We start from the raw sequence: 23,578 nt of genomic DNA on the forward strand, positions 1-23,578 counted from the left end.
TTACTGTTTTTGAAATCAAATCTTTGCATAGACAGGAAACACTGAAATTTAACAATGTCTTGGAAAAAACAGTTAATCTTAAAAAATGAAGTATAGCTATACATAAAACTATATAGGAAATAAAAGAGTTATCGAATAAGTATTATAAATTCCATTATAAATTGGAAGCATTCCTAGAATCCTAAAGGAAATGTCCAGTATAACAATTAGCCTACACAATATGCTTCGGAACTAATCAAATAAAAATGAAAAGGCATTTCACTTCTTTAGTCATTCTTGGAGATTCTTATTGGACCCCATAAAGACTGAATACAAGTTATGATATATTCCAAGTATATTCACGCAAGCTGTAGGTAGCACCAGAGGATTTGATCGATGCAAGCCCTTAAACACAAACAAAAGACTGAAAGATGATCGGACAATGATGCCAAACGACGCTTATTGACAGTTCAAAGGGCTTCCGTTGGTGTTATCGTGGAATAGGGCAGTAAACGAGAGATGTCGAGCCTGACAGGCGTCTGTATTCAGTCTGCTGATGGAGACACATCGTCTCACCTTTGATTTGTTGTCGCGTCGCGTCTCGACGTGCGCAGCGCCGTGTCGCCAGATCCACGCAAGTGTCTCTCCCATTCAGAGTCACGCAGTCTAGCCGCTATTGTGCGGATCACAGACGCACCTGGATGAGGACTGCCGTGAAGCTGCGTCTGCTGGACTCGACGGGTCTTGTAGGTATGATCATGCATTCACTCTCCGGCCTGCTTTATGTAGCCTACTTAACATGTAACTCTTAAGCATTTTTGTTTGTTTGTTTATTGCTGTGCAGACCTCTGCTGTTCAATCATATAAAGACAACATATCAATATATAACAGAATAATAATAATAATACTCATCAACGTGATTTCTTTGGTATGCATACTTTATCTTCACAGAATCTAGTCTAAATGCCTTCAGCTGTCATTAACGCATTATCAGTAGGCTATTCATAGCTTTAGTGTTTGAGGTGAGAAGAGGTGTGTTAATTCACTTCCCACTTCACTGATATGCCACTGATCGAGTCTGGCAGCTCGTTTTTCTGCATTGTTTTTCAAATGTGCGTCCTTGTTACACTTCACCCCAAAATTAAATGTGTAGGTATAAAATTTGTGAAGAGTTTTTTTTTTTTTTTTTTTGTATGGTGGCATTATTTACATACTACGTCTCCCAACAAATTCTTACTGCTGTTTTGTTTTGTTTTTTATTCACAGTTGTAATTCTGATTAGTGAATGAATTCTGTAATGTATAATCATTTATATATATATATATATTGCATTAAAATAATGAGAAGTGGGATGTAAATTGTGCTTAATTGTTATTAGCAGACATGTTCTTGACAGGCTTAATGGCTTTTCGCATGTATTGTATTGTTACTTGATTCTAAGTGATTAATTGAAATATTAATTACCAAAATGAAACTTTTTAAAACACTCTCTCTGCAAATGTAATAAAATAGGTATTTGTTTACATATTTGGACATCAATCTATACAAGAAAATGTTTTTCTTTTTCATTAGGTTATAGATATCAAATAGCATATATAACATAAAACATTCCTTCTTCACTACAATCCTATGTATGTATAAAACTTTTGTGATTATCAGCTTAATAAACAATATTATTTTAAAAGTGTGCTATTTTAGGACAAACACAGAGTAGAGGCTTGAAAATAGGCTAAGATTTTCAGCATTAGGCAGTGAATAATTCACAAAATGAGCAAGCTGATATTAATACATAACTGTACACACACACACACACACACACTACAGTACTGTATATCATGATTTTGTTCTTTAAACAGAGCGTCACACTGCCTTTTATTAATCTCACGTTGTTGTTGGAATGTTTCACAATTTATTTAACAACAAAGTTATTTTGGGAACATGTAAATCACATGCTGATGCACATCAATACACATCTGATCTCTTCGTCTGATATAGCAAGAAAATCAGTTTTCCTAGCATTTCACACAGTGCTCTATTTTAAGTACACAAACAATGCTTTCTGAGGGGGTCGCTTGGCTACGCATTTGGTGAATGTATATTGTATTAAAGAAATAAATACTACCAGTAAATAAACTTTTTAGTGGCTAATTCTTCTAGCTCATAGAAAAACCCTTATACAGTCCGATATACATTATGAAAAGCTGTACAGCTGAATTATAATTAAAATAAGGACACTTTTGTTTTATTTTTTTTTAATTATGTTGATATAAATATATATATATATATATATACTTTTTTGTCAAAATATACGATCGAGGAGACAAGAAACACACATCTCAACACGGACGTTATAAATAAGTGTCCAGGGTGTAGCAGCGGCCCGGTCAGCGGCAGCCACATCCCTCCACCACCATCTCCTGATAGTTTTTCAGCACCACCCTGTCCGTCTCGTCCAGGTAGAGCATGGAGATTGCACTGAGCTCGGTGGGAACGCAGCAGGCCTTGGGAATATTGGTATTTACAGAGTTCACCAGTGTCTGCACAATAGCGTGATTGGTGGAGTTCAGGTGATCAGCCAAAGGGAACGGACACTCCCCGTGACAGTAATACGCCTGATACCCGGGCGGCGCCACGATCCAGTCGTTCCAGCCCACGTCACTGAAGTCCACGTAAAGCGCGTGCCGCCGGCAGTTTCGGTTGCGCTTGCGACCTCTTTGCTTCGGGCTGCGCTTCGCTCGCCGCGTCAGTGGGTGACTTTTGCCGTCGTGCCCAAACGTGACCAGCAGCGGGCGAAGCTGGCTCCAGTCTGCGTCTGGGAGCGGATGCAAGGAGCGGCTGACGCGGACGTGGCGTCCCCGGTGACGCGAGGTTGGGTTCAGGGGCACCACCTCTACGGCCAGGCCGTGATTGAAGCTCTTGTCTTGGGTCCAGCGCATCACGGCTGGACTCACATCGAAGCTCTCCCATCGGGTCGTGTTGTGGCACACCAGTCGAGTGTCCAGCAGCTGCGTGATGAGCTGCCCGGCCCGCAGGGTCTTGAGCACCTCGTATATGTTTATCCGGTGGAGACCGTCGTCTCCCGTGGGTTGGGGATCTGAGATTGCATCATCTAACTGTTGCCTGTAGATACGAAGCTCTGCTGTAGAAATGAGTTCCTCCTCTGGGATGCTGCTGAGATTGAAGACGAAGCGCAGAGGAGTCTCCGGTGAGCTGTCTGACTGCAGCTCTTCCATGTGCTCTAGAGGAGGAAAATCAGAGGACAGCTCAAGAAACTGGTAGAAGATATACTACCATGAACCAGTTTTTGAAACGATACAGTAGCAAATTCTTATTAGGCGTCCTAACTGTGATCAAAAAATACTCAAATGTATCAGTTTTCTCAAATTCTATTAATGGTTTGGTTCAAACCTTACATTTAGATTTTATATAAACAAAATAGTGCTGTCAAATGATTAATCGTGTCCAAAATAAAAGTTTTTGTTTACATAATATATGTGTTTGTACTGTATATATATATATATATATATATATATATATAAAGACACAAACATACAGTATATATTTAGAAAATATTAACATGTAATTGCATGTATATATTTATATTCATATAAATTATATCATATATTAATATATTTAATATATAAACGTAACATATTTTTCTTAAATGTATACATGCACGTGTGTGTATTTATATATACATAATAAATATAATGTAAACCAAAAATCTAATTAATCGCGATTAATCGTTTGACAGCACTAAAACAAAAACTAAATTAGGTATAATGTGCTATAGCTAGAATTTTCTTAGTCAATGTTTATTTTAGTTTACTTACTATATAAATGAATAACTCAAAAGACTGATGTTTATTGTGGTGTTTTTTTTAAATATGCATTAACACACGTACACAAAAAACACCAGAAATAAAAAGATAAAAACCCCACAATTTCTTGCAGTCAGTAAATCTAGTCATTATGTGATCTGCACATCAACACTAAAATACTATTTAAACAAAATTGTTTCTTTTAATTTTCTGAGGAATGTTCAAAGAAAACTGAACTGAACAAACATGGTTTAAACCAGAATCCATGATTTTCGTTTATTTGATTAAAATGCTCTTTGAATAAATGACACAGTCGTTTTAGTTTTTTTGAAGTGTTACATGAAGGTGTTACATGTTACATATAATAGTAAGTATATTAACACTTTATTCTGCATAATTACATGCAAGTAACCCTATGCCAACCACTAGACGGGTGCTAGGTTGGGGGGAGCTGTTGTACTTTTCCAAAACCTAACCATACAGTAAGTACATGTAGTCCATTAATATAACTCGGTACTTAAATGTATAATTACACTGAAATTATACCAAGCATTAATTACAATGTAATTCAATACATTGTAGCGATGCACAGTAATACATGCTAATGCACTGATGCTCAACCTACAGATTTTCAAGCAATATTACCAATGTTGGAAAACATTTCATATTAATTCCGGTTACTTCACTCTTTCTATATTACACGGCTCTTAGTTGCTTTTGATTGGTCAGTCATGGCAGTCAAATCAGAATTGCTGTCTAGAATAAAACTGGATCCCTCATCCAGGTCATTTTATGTCTCTCATATCACTCATTTTGACTTCAGAATTACTTTATTGAACAGATGGATATAAACTCAGGAGTCTCAGGAGAAGAATGAGAATCTGGTAGAAGACTCACAGAGTTGCATGAGAGAGGAAGTCAAGTAACTTAAATTTATACAGATATCAATCTTGTAATAATATTGCTGCAATGTTTGTCTTGTCTCTAGATTAATTATTTTTTAGCACTGTAGTGGATTACTTCCTCTTAACAGAATCTGTAAGATTGTTCTCAAATATTTTAAATCATTTACTATTCACATATTTATTCATTTAGTATTGATCCATACATTAACATGCCTCATGTTGCTGATCACCCTATTTGGGTTAATTTTGTGATAATGACTGTCTAACTCAGTATTATGCCTTATATGCTCACTCTCATCCAGTTGTCTTTTTTAACAGTAATATTTATCAATAAAGTAACCAAGTAGGCAGTAGTTTCAGGTAGTTTTACAAGAGAGAAATGTAGTGTTATTACATTAATTAAAATTAACTAAAGTTCATTAATATAACCATCTGGGGTTTCAAAAACTCCTGCTTTGCATTCATAGCATGTTTATGCTGTAATGTTTGCTGTACTCTGATTATTTCACAAACTGAATGCCAAATATGCCCTTTTCTTTCAGAAGTGTTTACTTAGGTAATAGCTGCATTTTTTTTTTTTTTTTTTGGAGTGTATAGAAGTGAGAGTTTGGAAGCGGGACAATTAGTGACCCACCAATGACATTCAGACTAATTTAGCTTTTGTTTACAGTTAAATTAACTTGTAAAAAGCCACAAAAAAGAGAAAAATCACATTGGTCATATTGACCAGCCTGTTTATGTCTGGTGACTCTAACGCACTCTTATTTTCAGTGGTATCCACTCCACTTATTCCTTGTCCATTGTTCAATGTAGCTGAAACTCTGGACTCTTGACTCATTTAAGTATGCAGGTAAAAAGAAAAGTCAAATAACAAGAATAAACTGTTTAACTATGCTGATGTCCTTCTATCATTTTGATACTGAATGTGTGTTTTTCTGAAGCCTTCTGGGAATTCTGTCCACCTAAGAGACTGCATTGCTGGCAACAGGAGTTTATTTAGAAATCTGTAGAGTAGCATTAAAAATAATTGCATGTTGAGGAAAGTCCCTCGACAGGATCCACATGACAAAGTGTGGTGGTGCAGAGACTTTTTAAATGTTGGGTTGAGTCTGCATTTGTCAAGTGCCATCATCTCTGCTGTCTTACCTTCATGATGGAATCCTCTCACAGTGTTTGCTCGACTCGTGGACCTTTCAGGATAGTCGAAGCTCACGTCGTGGGCTCCGGCCTCTTCGGCCTCCCCTGACTGCAGGCGATACAGGTCCAGCAGATACTGGGGCACGACAGCCGAGTAGCTGGGTCGCGGTCGCCTCTGCAGCCCAAACATGTGCAGCAGTGTGGCTTCAAAGTCCCGCAGCAGTTCATGACTCTGACCCAGGTGCTGAGCCGACGCTTTCTTCTTCCCTTCCTCGGATATTAGACTAGCATAGCTGCTCTCTCCCAGTAGGACTTGGAATAATAAAATGACCATCAGCATTCGATTACCAGGAATCATGATGTCTCTGGTGGGCAGGTGGGAAATTTCAGGAAGCAGAAGAGAAAAGCAAGACTTCAATGAAAGATGTTTGACTCCCCATTGTCACCTTGCTTTCAATAATTAAACTGAATACTGTTAAAATGTCATTGACATTTAGGTCAGAAACATACTTCATGCAAGTTCTCGAAGGCAGAATGCTTGGTCAATGATTTGCAAATATGTGGTCCTGTAACAGACCTCCGTACTCAAGGGGAAGACAAGGTTTCCTTCAAATGTCTGCGTCATTACACTATATGCGTTATTATTCAAGTAGCTTGTTACGATCGTTTTTACTTCTACTAATATTCTCAGCAACATTCCCTTCAAAGTGTTGCTTCACCGAGACAGTAGTTGAACTAAAAGTACAAGAAATGCATCTGACATGTTTCAGAATGCAACAAGACACAAAACTGAGCTTACTATAGCTATACTGGAAGAAAAAAAAATTATGTAGGATTTCACTCTGAAATTGCTTACAAATTTCACAAATTATTACAAAGAAGTGGCAAGTAACACATTAAACTTAAAGAAAATAATTGTCTGAAAATTGAAAGAAAATTTTGTGGAGTAACAATTTTGACTCTAGTAAATGGCATTAATTTCACAACTAATTACAAAGAATTGGCATGATGTTACACTTTGATGACTGATTTTCTTGTCAAATGTTCTCCAATAATTTTTGATTACTTTACAGTATATACTAACAGTGTAGAAGTGTTTGGATTTGCGTAGAGTATGTTTTAGATCCAGATAACTGCCATACAAATTAACAAAGGTTAGTAGTTTTGGGGGTCATTTGCCAAAATAAATTATAAAATTTTGTCATCTTTTACCCACTCTCATGTCATTTCAACTCTGTATGACTTCCTTTGGACTCCACTGACTTATATTTTTGGTTCCCCAAATAACTTTTCAGTGATCAGGTCTTAATAAAGCATTTTTGTTCTTAGTGTGAAGAACATTTTAATATTTTAATTTATTTTTCCACTATAAAGAACTTTTGTGCAATGGAAAGCTTCCATAGATGTTCTCCATGCAACCATAGATGCCAAAGAGAACCTTTAGTTTTAAGAGTGTATGGACACACACACAAAAACACATTTTCCAAAATATCTTCTTCTGTGTTCCACAAAAGGCATTTTGTAATGGTTTGGAGTGACAGTGTGCGTAAATGATGATATAATTTTCATTTTTGGGGATAAGTATCCCTTTAAGGGCCGAACCAAACAACAGTTTGGTAGTCAAAACCGATGTCAAACAAGGACAGCAACCTACAATTTTCAAGTGCTTGCACCACAACATAAAAAGCTTAAGGCAAAACTCCTTTTTGACCACTGTTTTCATAAAGAATGACTAAGCCTTTTAATTTGCCCCAAAGATGTAGCAACCTCATCACACGGTTAGGACTGGATAGGCGTGGTCCACTTACCGACAGAAAATAAAGCATGGGAAAACAGTCCATGTTTGTCGAGAGTTGGTACAGGACGAGTTCCTCAAGTGAATGTTATGTGGTCCTGGAAGGCGGTTTAAGAACTGCTGTGAGATTCCTTTCCTGAAATACAAGGATATATTTGCCATTAATATCTCATGTAATCCCATTTCAGAATAAGCATGACATGATTTCACTAAAACCAAAATGCAAGTTTGGGCCAGACAGACCCCTTAAAGCAACTAAAATGCTACATGTAAATGAGCAAAGATAACGTGTTGCGCAAGACTGTCAGGTGTGAACACCTGAAAAGATGGCAATTCAATTTACATACGAATAGAGGTTCATTTGTCAACAAAGGGATCTCAGACTACCTCTTTTATTGATGGTCTTTTAAAAATCCTTCCTAAAGAGTCTTTAAAAATCCCCCAACCCAGACTGGCCATACAAGCGGCACCGTCCTGGTCCTACACCTTCGTGATTTGTTTGAACCCATAACATCCAAATACGTAGCTATCCAATTTGCGCCAAAAGCAGAATGGATTTAAGAGATATCTTAATTGCAACCACCATGCAACTCCACAAATGTGACCCTGGAGCACAAAACCAGTCTTAAGTAGCACAGGTATATTTGTAGCAATAGCCAAAAATACATTGCATGGGTCAAAATTAGCGATTTTTCTTTTATGGCAAAAATCATTAGGATATTAAGTAAAGATCGTGTTCCATGAAGATATTTTGCAAATTTCCTACTGTAAATATATCAAAACTTCATTTTTGATTAGTAATATGCATTGCTAAGAACTTAATTTGAACAACTTTAAAGGCGATTTTCTCAATATTTAGATTTTTTTGCACCCTCTGATTCCAGATTTTCTAATAGTTGTATCTCAACCAAATATTGTCCTATCCTAACAAACCATACATCAATGGAAAGATTATTTATTTAGCTTTCAGATGATGTATAAATCTTTAATTGGACACTTAAGGCTGGTTTTGTGGTCCAGGGTCACAAATGAGATTTTCAACGATTCATTTGAGAACAGAGTAACTGCACTAATAACAATCACAAGTGCTTTGTGAAAGGTCTCAGAAAACAACGTCATCACTGAATCCACAGCTGAACTCAATAGTTGAGTGTAGCAATGCATGCATTTTGTCATTTCTTGGACTTAGTTACGCTGGAGCAAGTCCAACCATTACAACAGGAATGATGCATTTTAACAAGAACACCGTGTGTGTGTGTGTGGTCATGAGAGTTATTTCTCTCTCTACGTCTTCACAGTTGTTATACTAGCGTGGCTTGCGTGGTGATTCTTGACTGATCTACCGAAACACAGTGTTAGATTCTTAACAGAAGGCCAGTGGTTTTTAGATTCATAAAATCTGTTCATCTATTCAAACAGTTCATTATGTCGAGAGCAAACCATAAAAATGAGTGTAACTAAAAGACTTTGATCATCCATGCCAGAAGACATGTAGCAAAGCACAAACAATTGGTTTCTTCAGACCACCTACACTTGTTTAAAAGCCTACAGATACTGCCCTAAATATTTACAGAATCCCTGTTTGAAGATGGAGTGCAATGCATGTGCTTTTGTGCAGAGTGGGTTTTATAGTGCAGTTTGCTTCCTTTAATTTGGCAGAGTCGTTTAAAGCTCACAGCGCTCGACTTTGCTCTACCCTAACCCTGCTTAATGAGATTAGGTTATGCACATGGTTCTTCAGATGTGTATGGGGGAGTAAGTTACCACAGTAACAGACAATATGAGCAGCCAGTTTTAGGATCTAACCTCTGACAAGTTTAATTCAGAAATCAAATCTGGAGATCCAAGCAGCATTCTGTCCATTTGGAAAACGAGACAGCTTAAGGAAAGCAGCCTGTAGCCTGCAGTGCAATTTCTAAAGTTCATGCACATGTAAAATACAGAATCTGTATTGCACTGACACAATCTCTAGACCAGGGTCCTCCAAATTATTACTGTTTGATCTCAAACTAATTTGCATGAAAAACAACAACAAAACAACAGAAATATGCATTTAAATGAATGACTATATTAAGTTAAAGATAACAATGCAAAGTTTTCATCTAATTGTGTCACTGTCCCTCCCTTGCAATGCACAAGTCCTCCATCTATCAAAAGCAATGATTTTTAATAGTTTTGAATATCATACCAAACCATGCAAATACAGTATATAAGTACATTAATCAAGAACCATTTTCTTGGCCTGAAAAAGGCTCATGACCTCTGCTCTAGTCTAGACAACATCTGTTGATCTGTAATCATCAGTGGACTATTTGAGGACAGCTCTTGCAACAGTTTACTTTTTAACAAGTAGGCTATGTGGTATGAAAAGATATTTAGACAATATATAGATTCTTCCTTTTTTTCGCTTTCCACCTCCTTGAACTAAAGATAAACATCCCTGCCAAGTTACTCATGGGTTGTGTCTCTTTATGTCATAATGTACCTCATAAACCCTTTCAGCGTGTTCTTATGCTTGACTGAGTGCCATCATTCTTCACTACAACTCATTTCAGACAAAGTAGGAGTCTTCAAAACATTCGTGGAGGTCAAATGTACTTGCTCAGTTGCACTGGAGACCGGTTTCTCTTAACTTATTAAATCAAATGAAGGACACAGCTATTGTTTTAAAGCTAACTTAGAATGACACCATAAACGCTGCGTAAACCAGTGTATACTTGAGTTAGGAATGCGTTAGAATTGCATTTGAAACCGGTTTACGTTCTACGCAGAAACCAGAGATTCGGAGCACGCACGCAGAATGTAGAATTTGGTTGTAGTTTCCAAAAACTCATATAAAAGTGAATCTTGATACGTACCACCGTCATGATTTAGGCCACGTAGGCTAATCCAAATAAAACTATACCAACGTAGTAGCCTATTAGCCACCACATTAACACAGAATGTCAATTCTGTCCGAATGAAATGTCATACTGGTACATTAGGAGCAGATGTGGAAGCGCTCATCCACTCGGCTGGGTTCCTGAGTGCGCGGTCAGGTGCCGGAGCAATGCGTTGGTGGTTCTAAACAGGCAAAAAAACATTAAAACTTTTCAGCTATCCGGTCAGCATAGACTAAAATATTAAATCCGGTGTAAAATTCCCAGTTCCCCCCAATACTGAACGCTCCCGTATTCGGTGTGCACAGCTTTGTTGATTATAATATTTGCGTCTGGAGACGTGAAGGCAGGTTTGAGGAATATAATGGGAGCGTTCTAGTTAGTCGCGTCGCCTTCAGAGAACACAGGGCGTAAAAGATTCCCATTTACGCGCAAAATGGCCAAAGCGCTTGTTATCGGGTCTAAATAATTGCGCATGCCTCTGATACGGCCGTAAATCACTTCTTGTTATGACCATATCGAAGAACCATGCATAGTGACATGCCAACTCACCATTGGTAGAGATGCGCACGGTACTCCTGGATAAGAAGACGGTAAAACGGAGTTTTGAAAGGAGTTCACCTCACGTAGCAAAAGTCCAAGCCTGAAGCGACTGTTTCGATCATTAGTTCCGCATCACGTAGAAGAAAGCAGCCGAGTCCAATGAGAACGCGGATCTCTGTAGCTCCAACCAGGAATAGTCGAGCACGGAGAACATCACCGACTGATCCCTCATCCAGTTCTCCAGGCAATTTTTATGTGACCGCCCTGTGAAGTTCACCCTGTGCCTCCTCCCCTACTCTCTCAACCCACCGCACTTCACCCAACACCTCAGATAAACCCCAGAGAACGCAAACACATGAGATCTGTTTCCTTCTCTGCATGCATGCACTGCAACACCACGCTGTGGATGGATACTGCGATATCTTCTTCTGGAGTGTATAATCAGCGCGCTGGCAAGCACATGCAATCTATTAAATGTTTTTTTTTTCTTCTTCCTTCTTCCAGGGATGTCATCACATGGGTTGACCACACTTGCGTAGAGAAGGAAAAGATGTTTGAGTCACAGAAGAATAAACTAAGTAATAAGGTTAAACCAAAACCGAGCTACTCTCAAAAGTAAATGTTCCTCTGTATGGTTCTCTGCAGCGCCACAGGTTCAAAAAGAGCATAATTAGGACTGTATAATGGGATAGTTTATTGCACAAATTGTTCAAACGTTCTTCAGATCAGGTTTGATAGATGTTTTTTATAGCGAGCTAAACAAACAAACTAATAAACTGTCTTTGTGGAAACCCAGCAAACATTTTGGCAAGGTTCTGTCAAAGTTCTCTAAATATTAGCAAAGAATAAAACTGTTCATATAATTTTTTATACATTCATCTAAAGTTTTTTAAATGTTACTTTTTTTCTGAATGTTCAGAGAACGTTCAAAAATAATGTTCCCATTATGTGCATAAATTTAAAAATTGAACGTTTCCTTGAATTTTGCATAACCCCAAAAATGTCTTTAAAACATTTTTTTTTTTAAATGGACATGTTGTCCATGGAACTTGAATGTTCAGATAACTTTTTGAGATAGTATTTTTATAATTATTTTTAGAATTTTTATTTATATTAGAAAAACCTTTTTTAGAATACATATTTTTGTTAGCTGGACAGCAGGAGTCTCTTCACATTACTCTCACATAAGTGCACATTAAAGGGATGTTGACTGAAATAAAGTCATAATATTCAAAATTTTCAAGCCTAATAACTTGTTGAAATCACTGTGTAGTGAGCACTGTCACGTTGTGATGAGATCAGTGAATGTTTCCTATTAATGTATTTCACCAAGCCCGGAAGCCTTCTGCGTTTGACCTCCTGCCCCTATAATAACAATTAACCCCCAGTGTTTGAAGAAGCACTCGCAGACACCCACATTACCATATTATTTACCTGTCTGGCTCAAGTGCTTTGAGTCACAAGGCGATAACGTGCCACCCTCCCCCAAACCCACCTTCTGCTTCTTTAGTAAAGGAAATATCATCACACGTTTGGAGAAACATTTTGGATGGAAAGTAAACATGAAATCAAAATTCCAATTTGACATTGTTGACTTTTAAATACAAATTCCTGGACTTATCTGTGCAAGATTCGTGTTTATCTTTATTCAAAATAACCTGCCTTTCTTCTGAAATCACTTTCAACTTCAGCTGACGTCACTAAGCCCTTGTTCTTATTTTTGAACATCTTTGTCCATTTTGGTGTGAAAAGGCACTTTTAATGACCCAACCAATGTCAATTTTTTTACAAGTTTAAAAGACTTGTAACAATGTTGATATTGAAAAAAACAAAACAAAACAAACATTTTATTTATTTTATTTTATTTTAGGTTAAATGAAATATCTAGCATATCTATAGCAGTACCTTTCCATTTTTCTGTGGATTTTTTTTTTTTTTTACAGTGTAAGTTATAATGAGGCACTTACAACAGTGACAGATGAAAACAGCTTTAAAATAGAAAAATTAGAGTAGGTGTTTTTATAAAATTATGAGCTTAATGTTTCTGCTTCAAATGCTCCAGAAACTGTCCCCTATTGACTTCCATTGTAAGTGCATCATTGTAGCCTTTTGCTTATTTTTAAGTACAGATGGATTTTTTGTGTTATTGCACATTGTGACATATGCTGCGGATTGAGCTAAATTTGAAGTGAACCCAAAATGTTCCTGTAATATCAAAATAGACAGTGCAGTAGACAGTTGTGCGCAAAAAGATGTCTTCCTGATTTCTCCTCACAAAATCAGTGGGGTTCCCTCCTGTGGGAAGTGCATGGAAGGTATTGTTGTATTGGTCTGGACCAGGACTGGTTAATGACACTCACCTATGAACAGCAGTCCATAATCACAGACTTCAAACAGAGACCCCTGCTTAGTGTCCTAGCCCACCTTTTCTCTCATCTTCTCTCCTGCTCAGCAGCTATAAGGCACTTGCTAGTGCAGACACGCACCCTGATGACTGATCAAATAACACCTTCGCTAGTCCAGCTTCTCTTACTGCAGCATTCCTGAAGATCTTCCAGCATCTGTAATGGTATGTGCCATAGTATAGGCTCATCCTAAACCCCACTAATGCAGCCCACTCCTTTTAAAGTTTACAAGTTGTATGGCATGTTCAAGGGCTTTAGGATCAGGACAAACACTTTTAATCTTCCATTTTGACAAGGCATGGAAAAGAGGTAAACATAAAGGACTTCAGATATTCTGATACTGGGGCGACATATGTCAATATTGTGAGACGTGTTGCACTACATCCATGTAGCAAAGCAAACATGTTGACTGCTTTTGACTACAAGAAAAATTAAGACCTTCCAAAAGCATACTGCGAAAATAGTCAAAACAAATTTGTCACTGATAAGACCTCAACCCTATAATTCAGGGGACGTATTTTTGAACAACTGTTCAAAACTTGCAAAGTTGACGTGATGTGAGCTCAGGAGCATTTTTGTATATAAACAGGCATTCTGTGGTCACTCGTTAATCTATTATTTCTTCCCGAGCAAATAGTTTTGTCTGAGGGCGAAGTGTTAAACTTTACATTTTTACATAATTTTAATGTTATATCAGAGCGCTGCCTTTGTACTTTTGACTGAATTGCTTAGCTGCTTTTATTTTAATGGCTAATTGTAGTTCATTAAATATTATTGTTCAATAAGTAATATTTTATATAAACAGTAGTATTATCATAATAATAATAATATTTGGTATTGAGAAACGGTTTGTGTTAGATGATTTTTATTACATTGTTCCACCATTAGATGGTGTTAAGAGACTGTCTTTATGAGTCAGTAGCAAAGCCTTTTATATTGAAAGGGACTGAAGCAAGGTTGTAAACATAATTTTTCACTTTCAACAACACCTTGCAGCGCTGTCATCGGAAATCACCCTTAATAGATGAAAGGATAGTATGACAAAGATATCGCTTTCTTCAGCGGACATTCAAACTAATGTTTGATTCTGAATATGAGATTGAGCTGAAGAATGAATGTTGTGTATCAGTTGCAGGTAATCACACTCGCTCAGTCTATCTCTCATAATACTCTACATAACTAATAAGCTTTTAACTTAAAAGAAGCAACTCAGTGTTCCTCTGTGACTAGTTGTAAATAACGTTTTCAAATTAGTAATTGGGATTGGGCTTATCAGTATAAGATTTGAATCCGTAGCGGAAAGAAGTGGTTCCAGAGCGAGCTACTCCTTGTAGTGTTGTGTGTGTCTGAATGTACATGTATATATGTATATATCTGTGATAGGCTCTGTGTTCAGGCCTTTTAAGCAAAAATCTAAGCATGTCTTAATTGTGTCTTCACCTAATGTCTTGAATCTTTTGTGACTGTCAAACGCCCATAAAGCCAGATGTGTCTCTCTCTCTCAAACACAAACATGGCTATCTCTCTTCCTCCATGACAGCTGGGCAGAAGATGTGTGCATGGACTTATCAGAGTTGCTTGCTGAAGTGTGTTGGACCCCAGACCTTTTTTTAGTTTGCTTTGTAAGTGTTGGAAGACACTCTTGCCGCAACATTGTCCAGACCTTTTCCTGAGTGCTGCAGTACCTGTTGGACCACCGGAGGTCACAAAGGGGAAATTTCCTGAAAGATTTAAAAGCTTTTTTTATCAGAAGATGGGCCAGCACTTGAGAATACTCCTTTAATCTAAGAGGACGTATTGACACTTGCAAGCAATCATCACTGTTGGCACTGTAACCCAGAGGTATGTGAAAGACTTTCAAATTATTTTGGAAACTGTTTGATTTATAAGAAAATGCTTCATTTGACTATTACATTTAATATATTTTCAGCTCAAAACTTATGCTTGTACACATAATCCAAACTAAACGCAAAGGATTACTCATTGTAGTGGACTAATAAAGCAATAAGAAAGGCAATAGTTACAGCAATTGTATCAAATTTTATGAAAATTTCCCCAGCAAACAGGGATTGTTCTCAGATCTTTGGCTAACATATGGCAAGGTTTTCTCAGAATTATGAATTTTCTACCAGTCATATAAATAGAAAGTACCTAGTAGTTAAGGCCACCTAATATAAAGTGGGACCAATATTTTCAAATGTTACTAACTTGTTTCAGAACGTTCAGAGAACATTCAGTAACATTCCCATAATTTTGCAAAATAATACAATTTAATTTCCCTTCATGTTTATATACTGTATAACCAAAAAAAAAATATTTTTTTTTTAACATTCCAAAATAACATTTTCATAACTCACTGGGAATTTTAGCAAAATGTTCTCAAACATATTTTTGTTAGCATGGTAACTTCTGTTTTTCATTTCAGAACATTTAGAGAACATTCAAAAGTAACATTCCCATTATGTTTGCAAATTTATAAAAAGGAATGAAGAAGAAAAAACATTTTTACACAAATTCTGGGTGTTATTAAGAAATAACATTTTCATAACTTTATGTGAACGTTAGCAAAAACCTTTTTAGAACATATGTGTTAGCCAGGTTCTTAACCATGGAACATTTTAGCAACGACAAACTATAAAAGCCACAATAGAAAGTTACATTTATTAAAAATCAATAATCAGAATGAGCAGTTTGTTACATTAACATAGACTGTGCATTCACAGGTGTATGTTTACAATGATGTCAAACGCAGCTCCAATCTGTATTTACAGTCTGTTTTGTAATAAAAGCTTATCATATATAAACTTTATGCTTGAACTACAGACATTCTATGATCAAACTCCAGAAAAACAAGCATTAGTGGGGAAGTCGTGGCCTAATGGTTAGAGAGTCGGACTCGTAATCGAAAGGTTGCGGGTTCGAGTCCCCGGCCGGCAGGGATTGTAGGTGGGGGGAGTGAATGTACAGCGCTCTCTCCACCCTCAATACCACGACTGAGGTGCCCTTGAGCAAGACACCGAACCCCCAACTGCTCCCCGGGCGCTGCAGCATAAATGCTGCCCACTGCTCCGGGTGTGTGTTCACGGTGTGTGTGTGTGTGTGCATTTGTTCACTACTCACTGCTGTGTGTGTGCACTTGGATGGGTTAAACGCAGAGTAATTGTCACCATACTTGACAATACGTCACGACTTTTTTTTTTACTTTTTATTACAAGTCAAGGAAAAAGACCTCGCCGAACCTTTTAAGGAAGGCCAGGCACTTCCTTGCCCTCATGTTTGTCTGCTCGAGCTCCTCCACCTTTCTTTCTTTTCTTCAGCATATTTATTTTTACTGCACATCCATATCCTTAAGCCCTCTTAACATTTCAGGCCATCGAGAAGCTCTTAAGAGGATGAGCGAGTGTTAACTGTGTCTTTTCAAACCTTGACATTTAATACTCAATATAAATCTCTCCAGAGACCTGTTATTTTTTCAAGAATGTAATTACATACTTTCAAATAAAACTTGAAAGGGCCCAACAAGTTTTAAAACACAGTGTGTGCTCTCTGGACGGCGGGAAGGAATTCCAAGCAGTTGGAATATGCTAACATCTCAGTGTGTGTGAACCATGGGCCCTTGGCAGGACAACATAGTGTTCCTTGCCTTAGACCTCGCTAGATATACAAAATACAGAGACAATTAATCCACGTGCGATTCAAGTAGCCTGACTAACAAGAATATATTGCTGCTTGAAGGTTTATAGCTGAAGTGACCTCAGTTTGTCCTAATTTACAACAGTCGCTTGTTGTGCACCTATAACGACCCAGAAATTATTGTTGACACACAGTACAAGTACATCAAACAAAGGAGAATGCAATGATAATAGTGTTAAAATTACTATTTAAAAAAAAAGAAAAAGGCCACCTATCAACTTAAAAAAACGTTAGTTTAGTTGCTGCCTTAAATTTTGAATTTGTTAAAATTAGTAATGGGGAAAAAACATACGGTGCTATGACTTATTAATTATATAATTAAAAAAAAAACTAAGTTAGAATAACTAAGATGTAACTATATATATATGTGTGTGTGTGTGTGTGTGTATATATATATATATATATATATATATATATATATATCTCTCTTATGTTTATATTACTTTTTATTTAAATTTTAGTTATTATAGTAAATCAGTTTAAACTAAACAAAAATTAGAATTAAAAAATTTGAAATGTTGCCTTGTCAACTAACTGAATACAAGCTTTTAAAAAGAAAAATGTTATACAAATATATGTAAATGTGTTGTACTGTGCATAATGACAATAAAGTTTAATCTATCTTTTTAAAAATCAAAATAGAAAAACAAGAAAAAAAAAACTTTCAGAACATACAATTTCAGAACTATATTTGCATTCATGAGCTGTGTATGTTTAATTTGTGTGTGTGTGCGACCAGGCAGTTAGATCATACTCCAGCTGTCAGATTAAAAACAGCAGTTTAAAGCTCTCAGCATTGCCATGCTTATAATTTCTCAGTGGGACACAATGTGTTTAATGTGAAGGACTATGGGGAAAAAAAACAAACCAGCAAGACCTGAAGCCTTTAGGTCAAACACCAGAAACATAATTAAACAAGGAGGACAGCTCCTTAAAGCAAGTCCCTCCCAGGTTTTTTCCAGCTAGCATGTTATTACCAGAGTAAGTGCTGCTTAAACTCTGGGAGTGGTCAGAAAACTTGGCAGAGCTTGGGGCAACATAGTTCTCTGAGCATGCTTTTGGCCTTGTTGTAGTTCAGTAATAGAAAAATACAGTTTTATCCAAATTAGCCTATATGGCATACACAATTCAGAGCCAGCAAATCAGAATTAAAGGACACAATTAAAATTGAAAGTCATATTGCTGCACAATTGATATATGTGTAGCACTTAATAATGGTATGTATTTACTCTTTATGAATTGGCCATAAATATACTATAGACAATGGGTAGTATGTTTCCAGATGCTATCTCCAGAAGCATAAAACTTCCCAGAATGCTATAATTTGTGTGAAAGCTTGTTTCCACCACAGGACAAGGTAAAATGGTAATTGTGACTTTTTATTTCACAATTCAGACATCATGTGAGAGAGAGAGAGAGAGAGAGAGAGAGAGAGAGAGAGTGAGAGAATGGGGGGTTTGAATTCTGAGATAAAATGTTGCAATTACCTTTTAATGTTATTATTATTATTATTATTATTATTAACTTATTCCGTGGCAGGCTACCATAAATTTGCTCAAATGCCTTTAAAATGGAGCCAAAACATTTTGAAGGAGACTTGAATTTATGTTGAATGTCTCTGAATCTCTTTCAATTTAGTTCCAGTTCAACCTCCGGTGCATTGTGGATATTTCAAATTCACACTGCATTACATTACATTAGACTGATGTGATTTTATTACCATTAAAATTGTTTATATTAATTAGATAATATTAGTTGTCATGATACATAAAAGGGATTTTTAAAGAGTTAATCAAGTGAATGAAAATTCCCATTACTAACAAATCTGCATCCCACAACATTCTCTTGAACAATCAATTTAAGTTTGTCTAACCAGCTGCATAATTGTGGGTTATTGTGCTGGTGAGGACATTTTCAGAATGAATATTTTAAAGGTTTCTGACTGGCAGAGCCTTGCTTATTTTCTGTACAGATGAGGCTGAAAGTCCTCCATATCAGGAGGTAAGGCTGTGTTGAAGTGTTGGCCCTTGACTGTTGCCCTGCAGCAGCTTTAGCATGGCCTGCCATCACCTCCTTCTTCTTATGTGAGTTACTGCGCTGGTAATGAGCTGTAGAAACACATACAAAATGAGAAACTGACCTGCAGTTCATTCTTAAACACACTTTAACTGAAGATGAAAGTGGAGGCATGAATCAAGGGCACGGCGATCTTTCACCTTTAAGTATGGAAGTACTATCATTAGAGGCTTTTGAATAACATCACAGCCAACGTAACATGAATTACGAGACAATGGTATACATATGTGGTATTTTAAATCTGAATATGTAAAATAATAGCAATGAGCAAGGTCACTTATAACAGAATACTGTGGTTTTATTATTTAAAATAACATTTACTAAACTTATCTTCCATACATTTACTATAATAGTTAGTGGTTGCAGAGATGTGCACAACGCAGGAGAAATCCAAAATAAACAGCCTTTTATTCAAACGTAAGCTCAGGAGAATGCACAACCACAAACACGTCAACTCAAACTAACACAACACAGAACAAAGAAACTCAGGAGAACCCAAGGCTTAAATAATAAGGGACAAACGTGAGGCACAGGTGAACAGAATGACATAATCAGGCAACAAAGGTCACAGGGGAAACACACAGAACAAGACATTTACACATTAAAAGCCCGATTCGGACAGTAATTGTTTCACAAATGGACGTCTGTAAAAATAAATTTACATATCACCTCAGTGATAAAACTCATGGATGATCCTACGAACCCAGGAACGCGCTTCTCACGTGACCAGTAACATGATTGTCTGCTGTAAATAAAATTAATTTTATTTACAAAATTATTCTTATTATGGTATTTAAAAATACTTATGTAAAATGTATTCTTATTATTCTAAGGATATTTTATAATATATAATCCTATTTATTATTTGATTAAAATCTCCTGTTTGAAAATAGGAAAATAGACATAGTTTTATATGTGATGTATATCTGTTTATAATACACATTTTAAAATTGTATTGCATACCTGCTGCCGCCATAATAAAAACCCATTTCAAATGTTTACGTGCTTTTCTTCTCTTTCTGCTCCCAGTCACTATGGTGGAGCAGTTATGAAGTATTGTTCTTTTAAATGCTTTCCAGCATTTCAGAAATAAAAATGTATGCAAATTACACCGAAGAACAACGTTACCTTACGGTGTTCGGGAGTGCTCAAAAAGGGTTTAAACACTGAATTTTGAATCAATTTCTTCTCATAGAGATGTGGATTTGGACGGCAATTAAATTACCACACGACCTTGGTGTTTGTCAAAAAACAGTAGGTAATTCAGTCAGAGGTGGTGAGAGAAAAACACAGACATCCTGGATATGGACGGCATCCTGGATTCACCAACTACCCCCTGTAAATGGGGAAAATCACTTACACCCCCCTGAGAAACAATTACCATCCGAATAGGGCTAAAGATGAAAATTTGTCACTTAACCCTCAGGCTATCCAAGATTTAGATGAGTTTGTTTTCTTCATCAGATTTGGAGAAATGTGTCATTACATCAGTGCCTCAGCAATGATGCTCTGCAGTGAATGGGTGCCATCAGAATGAGAGTCCAAACAGCTGATAAAAACATCACAATGATCCAATGATCCACAAGTAATCCACATCATTTACATCTGCAGTGAAAAGCTATGTTTGTAAAACACTAATCCATCAAGACATTTTAATTTCAAATTGTCACTTCTGGCCAAAAATAAGTCTATAATCCATAATAAAGTTTCCTCCACTGAAAACATCTGTCCCCTGTTGTCTCTCACATCAAAATCCACCAACATATTTGTTTGAAACTGTTTTAGTCTTGTTTTAAAGCATGACTGTAGCTATTAAAGCATGTCATACAATTCATTTAAGTAACTTTCCAAATTACACTGTTAATATTATTGTGAATATATTAATAAAATGATTTCTAAGATGGAAGATATAGTATAATATAATATAATATAATATAACAAGAAAAGATAATACGTTTTATTTTCTGGAAGATACCTAATTAATAGCCCAGTTCATTCCCTCCTGGCTTTTGTCCACCTCAGCTGCATCTGGTACCCAGCAACTCCCTTCCCTTTAAGAAAACACACACACACACACACACACAGAGAGAGAGAGAGAGAGAGAGAGAGAGAGAGAGAGGGGAAGTGCTTAAATGTGGCCAGACTGTTGGCATGACAACAGAACAAACACAAACCCAATTGGAACTTGCTTCAAGGTCAATTTGTTGCATTTTTGCACTGGTTTCCCCGCTGGCGCTCAGCCTGATCAGCTGGAAGCCCCTGCAACAGTGGGGGAAAAGGAGATAAAATAATGCAGTAGGGCTGGGAATGCCTCAAACCTTCACCAAGTCCCCTACCACAGATATTCCCCAAGGTGTTTCTCTCAACAGGGCCTGAGCTGTTAGCAGCCAGTTCAAGAACCATTTTATGGCTCTGGTTTATTTACAACACATGGAGTTTTGCTGGTGCTGAATATTTGCCAGGTTCAATCTCAAGGTGACCAGACACCTATTTCTGAGTCCCGACCCAGAGTGTACCTTCTAATTATCATTCTGTCCTTTATTGACTGTTGGGAGCAAAGCCAAGGAACACCTAGTATCTGACTACTAACTACAGAATAGCAACAACCACCAAAGCCCCCCAACAACCTCCACTCAAGTTGTCATTGACATATTAAAGGGGTAATCCACTAAAAATGTTTAATTCATTCTGTCTTTAAATATGTTTTTGGAATGTCATTGTTAGTACGCTCCAACGTAAAAAAACGCCAACATAATTTAAAGATATACGTTAAGCTGATAAATGCAGATACAAACCCTGCAACATTAAATCAGCTAGCAAAAACATATAATTTTCATACTACAGTCATATATTTTGTTGCTACACTGAACCAAACTCACCCAGGCCTTTCCACATTTCATGGAAGGACAGCGGTATGTTGCAGCTGAGGATGCCGAGGTCTGTCAGCATAAATTTTACTGATATCACCTCTATCGGAGGCCTATAAAGCTGATTTATTATAAATACAGCTCCCTTGTGTTTACTGCACACATTCTTGTGTCTGCAACATCTTTCAAAGTGAGCACATGCAGGTGCTGCGGCCTGTCTCAGTTGGGCAGACTCGAGCAGAGAGTTATCACAAAAACAGAAAACTTGGGATAGAAATAAATACAATGAATGCAGATATGTATACAGCGAGCTTCAGATATCCAAGACCACATTGAAAATCTGGGATTCAAAATCTGGAAATACACACTACAGTTCAAAAGTTTGGGTTGGGTAAGATTTTTTCATGTTTTTGTAAGACATCTGGTTGCATTTATTTGAGCAATTCAGTAAATACAGTAAATTGTGAAATATTATTACAAACTAAAATAACTTTTTTTAAATTCTGTTTTTCTATATATTTAACATGTTATTTATTCCTGTAAAGCAATGCTGAATTTTTCAGCATCATTACTCCGGTCTTCAGTGTTACATATTCCTTCAAACATAATTCTAATTTGGATTGCTGATCAAGAAACACTTCTGATTATCATCAATGTTGAAAACAGCTTTTGCAGCTGTGCATTTTTGTGGAAAACATGGTACTTTCATAGTTTTCTCTGTGCTCTTGTCTTGTCTTGGACTTTTAGTTTGTAGTTTTGCTTGGTTCCTGTTCCCGTTTTCCATGTGATTGGTTTAATGGTTTCCAGATGTGTCTTGTTACAGTTTATTCAATTGTTAACATCCTTTTGTCCAATCTGTAGTCACATTTTCAAAACTCTAAACGCAATTAGCACAACATCCGTCTATTGTGACCATACCATTAACACAATTCATGTTGTTTTCACACAATATGCAGTCAATTACCATGTTTCTAAAATGATTACGTTTTATTTTCATACAAGCTTACCCAAAACCATGGATCTTTTTAGTCTTATTTACAAATGCTTAAACACAGCATGTCAGAAATGAAGACCTAATGTTCCAAACCTTAAACATAGTATACAGCTTCTACTTCTGCAACAGCAGCTCAAAGGTATTGAAAAAATATCTCTATATAATATATTGTAGCAACTGATAAGCATTTTTAAGATCACTGAAATATTTAGAAATAGCTGATACCAGTCTCAGTTGGATGAATAGTCTGGTGTTAAAGCTCTTTCTATTACATCAACAACATAGAGTAAAAAAAGACCTCTTTGAATAGTTTTGGGGATGCAGAACAATACAGAATCAGAGAGAGAGAGAAATAATGCCTGGGAGAGGAATAGTTGGATCAGAATAAGGGAGAAGAAGTAGGGGAGAGGAGTGAGAATATGTGTTGGACTGTGCAGTTTTATGTTTGTTTGTTTTTCCCCACATGTGGAACGTATGAAAGGTT

At 36.8% G+C, this 23,578-nt stretch overlaps 1 protein-coding gene across 1 annotated transcript; it reads right to left on the bottom strand.

Annotated features, from left to right (window-relative positions):
- Positions 1 to 2,277: 2,277 nt before the first annotated feature.
- On the bottom strand, positions 2,278 to 11,359 carry LOC306886383 (bone morphogenetic protein 4-like). Its single transcript, XM_079443434.1, has 4 exons — positions 11,069 to 11,359; positions 7,651 to 7,773; positions 5,852 to 6,207; positions 2,278 to 3,217 (listed from the first exon to the last, which is right to left on the bottom strand). The coding sequence occupies exons 3-4, from the start codon at positions 6,198 to 6,200 to the stop codon at positions 2,364 to 2,366; spliced, it is 1,203 nt and encodes a 400-aa protein (XP_079299560.1). The 5' UTR covers positions 6,201 to 6,207; positions 7,651 to 7,773; positions 11,069 to 11,359; the 3' UTR covers positions 2,278 to 2,363.
- Between the last annotated feature and the right edge of the window lie 12,219 nt (positions 11,360 to 23,578).

Source organism: Barbus barbus (genome assembly GCF_936440315.1).
Source record: "Barbus barbus genome assembly, chromosome: 20".
NCBI classification, from domain to species: domain Eukaryota; kingdom Metazoa; phylum Chordata; class Actinopteri; order Cypriniformes; family Cyprinidae; genus Barbus; species Barbus barbus.

Bases quoted from the DNA above. Each gene is read 5' to 3' on its own strand.
- LOC306886383 (XM_079443434.1), bottom strand. From the start codon at position 6,200: ATGATTCCTGGTAATCGAATGCTGATGGTCATTTTATTATTCCAAGTC. The intron at 3,218-5,851 runs GTAAGACAGCAG...TTCCTCCTCTAG, and splicing joins GAGAGGATTCCATCATGAAG to AGCACATGGAAGAGCTGCAG.